The sequence below is a fragment of the Pygoscelis adeliae genome, unplaced genomic scaffold (assembly GCF_000699105.1).
Source record: "Pygoscelis adeliae isolate BGI_AS28 unplaced genomic scaffold, ASM69910v1 Scaffold458, whole genome shotgun sequence".
NCBI lineage: Eukaryota > Metazoa > Chordata > Aves > Sphenisciformes > Spheniscidae > Pygoscelis > Pygoscelis adeliae.
In genome coordinates, this window is record NW_008825352.1 from 753,420 (window position 1) to 756,861 (window position 3,442).

The window sequence follows — 3,442 nt, forward strand, 5'->3', positions numbered from 1 at the left end:
AGCTTGGTGTCATCTGCACATTCGCTGAAGGTGCGCTCGATCCCACTGTCTGTGTCACTGATGAAGATATTAAACAGTACCGGTCCCAATACGGACCCCTGCGGGACGCCCCTCGTCACCAACCTCCATCTGGGAATGTTTTTCAAGAGGGAATGTTTTTCTTCATTTGTGGGTCTCTAGAGGGAGGGAGATTGATCTTTCACACAGGTCATTAGCCGAATGTGAAAGATGCAGGAGCACATTAGGAAGGAGCACTTGCTGGGCCAGCTGCCACTTTGCACGTGCTCCAACCCCTAGCCCTCGCTGCCTTCTCCCCGCAGGTACAGCTGAATGAGAACATCAAACGCATCTTCAGCATCTGCAATAACGGCAAGTTCAGCTTCACCTTCTCGTGGGAACTGAGTGGCCCCGCAGCCCGTAAGCAGGTCCTTACCGTCACCCCTCGGATGGGCGCCGTGCAGGCGGAGGGGAAAGCGGAGACCCAGCTGGCTTTTCACCCACAGAAGATGTGCTCTTTGAAGGACGTAGAGCTGACGCTGCAGGTGAGGCACCAGCATTTAATACGGAACCTTCGCCTTCCCTACGCAGCAGCTTGGCAGCAGGAGCCCAGAGCTAGGGGTGAGCTCCATCACTAAAGAGCCTGAACAAGGCCAAGAGGCTCCTGCTGCCGAAATAAAGAGCCTGACAACTTCTGAACGGAATATTTTAATAAGTGCTTATCCAGGACCACTTTGGGAAGTGCTTTTGTGGCAGGATGTATCCCCCGGCCCTTTCTGTCCCTAATTTGCGGGGGTCCTGGATGTGCATGGAGATGGAGCTGCTTCTCCTTGCCAGGCCCCTGCTGAGTCGGGTCCCATGGCTCAGAAAGCTCCTGTCAGCATGTGGCCGCGCTGCTCAGCACGTGGCTGCACAAAGCAGGGCCGTGACTCTCCAAAAACCCTTTCCCTCTCAGCCCAAGCCTTCCACCTCCTGTTTCCATTCTAGGGTCCTTTGGCACCTGCTTTTCCTTATTGTTGCTGCAGCCAGCTGTCCCCCGTCCTCCTCCTCAGCCATCTCTGGTGTTTGCAGTTGTAGTTCCCATCTCTTCAGCCGGCTCATGCTGTCTTTCTCCTCACCAGATCAGCAAGGGTCCCACGTTTACCTGCGTGTTTCTTGCCACCGTGGTAGTGCCCACTGTCCACTTCTCCACCACCAGACTCAACTTTGGAGCCTGCTTCATCTACCACGCTGGGATGCCACCTGCCCGTCAGACCCTCGTCATCACGAACAAGGCAGACAAGGATGTGAGGTAGGCCTTCTCCATGCACTCCTTCGGCCCTTGCTTAGCACGTGCCTGCTCCGTGTCCTCATGACCCCTGTGGGTGAAATCCTGAGGATGCAGGGAGAGGAAACAGGAGAGCCCTAAGCAGCCCTGATGTTGTCACCTGAGCACACACAGCCTTGTGACACCTCTGCTCCTCTTTGCTGTGCTTTCTGCCAGCTTGAACTGCTCGTTCACCAGCACCGCGCACCTGGAGGTGGACTTCCCAGGGTACGTCCTGTGCCCAAGAGGGACAGTGGAGGTGCCCATCACTTTCTATCCCAGAGAGGTTGCGTCTTACCGTGAGCTCATCCCTTTTGAAATCAATGGTCTTTGCCAGCAGACTGTCGAGGTCCGAGGAAAGGGCACAGAAATGAAGGTGAGATTAAATCCAAATCCTAAAACTGCAGGTGGCAGGCAGCCAGCATGGCTTTCTCTCTAATTTTCCTCATCTCTTCCCCAGCCTACCATGTTTTGTTTTTCTGCCACGAGGGTGGCAGAAAACCTTTTCTCCTTTCCTTTCACTTTATATTAATCCCTCCTGCCTCAGGTTGATGTTGTGGAACCACAAGGAAAGGTGGTGAAGCTGGGAGCCCTCTCCGTCGGACAGACGGTGAAGAAGATTGTCACCATAGCGAACAACAGCGCTGCCCCTCTCACTTTTAAGCTCAGTCTCATGTCCACCATGCAAGAGCTGCAAGAAGCTGGGGTAAGGCCCCTTCCTTCACTGGAGAGCACTTTGGTGTGCCTGCAGGTAGCTATGAGCTGCTCTGGGTGGGAGCTAGTAACTAATTACAATTGTATGCTGTCCTGTCCTCCCTGCTGGGACTGCTCTACCAGCAGATACTTGCAATGTGAATGCCTCACCTGGGCTAGGTGTCAGGACTCCCCTAATAGCAGAAGCGAGAAGTAGGCACGATTCCTCTAACCTGTTCCAGACAGGTACGTTAGGATGTGGCCATGTCTTTTAGATATGGAAAGGTAAGGGAGATAAACGAATCTTTAAAGACCCAGAGTTACAGCTGTCTTGGAGCTTACATGAAATTACCGTAGAAGACGTAGTTCCACTTGCCAAGGCCAGATGGACACGTCACAGGAAAACACCTTTGGTACCTAGGAAAGCGTATCAGGGAATGAGTGGGATTGGGGCAATGTTGGTGGGGACAGAACAGGAATTGGAAGACTCTTCTCTGACCCTAGCGACGGAGGATTCACAGCTCGATTGCCAGATGAAGTAGTCTCCACTCATTTCTTTGGGCAGGTTCTCTGCTTGAATCCCACCAGCGAACTAAGTCTGAAGCCCAAAGGAGATACCTGTAAAGTAGAGGTGACCTTCTCCCCAAAGTGTCGCATCCAGCCCTTCACCGAAGAAGTGATGTTGGAGTGCAACGGCCTGGTGCGCTCCCTCTTCATGGTGCGGGGCTCCTGCCAGGGCATCCATGTGAGCTTGGACCAGGAACACCTCAGCTTTGGAGCGGTGGTGCAGCAGAGCCACACATCCCAGCGGATCATCATGCAGAACACGGGCGACATAGGAGTCAAGTAATGCAAAACCCTGTCCTCTCTGAGGGCTGAGAGCTTGGGTGAGGGCTGGAGGGACCTGTAGCTTGCCCAGATAGTTCCCCTCTGCTTTTTCATCCCAGTGGAGAGTTGTGCAGTCAGGCCCTGGAAGTTAGCAAGGAATACAACCAAAAGCTTGTTTACAGATGGGTGCAGCTGGGTCCTGCCCAACCTGAAGCCTTATTGCCAGGTGGCTCAGCACCATGCCTGAGATCTGGTGGGAAAAGCCCACAAGAGGCTTAGAAACAGCACACTGTGTTCTCAGCCTCCCAGTTGCTAATCCTTCCTTTCTGTCCTTGTGCTTTCCTTGGCAAGGTTTAAGTGGGACATCGAGAGCTTCAAGCCAGATTTCTCCATCAGCCCCACAAAGGGTTACATCTCCCCAGGAATGGATGTCCCCTTTGTTGTGACCTTCCGTCCCTCTAAGCTGAGCCGTGCTATCCAGTACGAGGGCCTGCAGTGCTTCATCCAGGGCAGTGAGCCGCTCCGGCTTACGCTGGCAGGATGCTGCATGGAGACCCCTGTGACCAAAGAGGTAACCAGAGCAGGGACAGGATGGCCCCCCCCGCCCCCCCTACCCCA

At 54.0% G+C, this 3,442-nt stretch overlaps 1 protein-coding gene across 1 annotated transcript in view; it reads left to right on the forward strand.

Annotated features, from left to right (window-relative positions):
* Positions 1–3,442, forward strand: part of HYDIN (HYDIN, axonemal central pair apparatus protein) — a 155,189-nt gene that overhangs the window by 142,928 nt on the left and 8,819 nt on the right. Inside the window, exons 76-81 of the mRNA XM_009330382.1 lie at positions 321–542; positions 1,119–1,288; positions 1,481–1,679; positions 1,851–2,009; positions 2,562–2,842; positions 3,176–3,395. Of these exons, the coding sequence (XP_009328657.1) occupies positions 321–542; positions 1,119–1,288; positions 1,481–1,679; positions 1,851–2,009; positions 2,562–2,842; positions 3,176–3,395 (1,251 nt within the window). The remainder of the gene's footprint in view (positions 1–320; positions 543–1,118; positions 1,289–1,480; positions 1,680–1,850; positions 2,010–2,561; positions 2,843–3,175; positions 3,396–3,442) is intronic.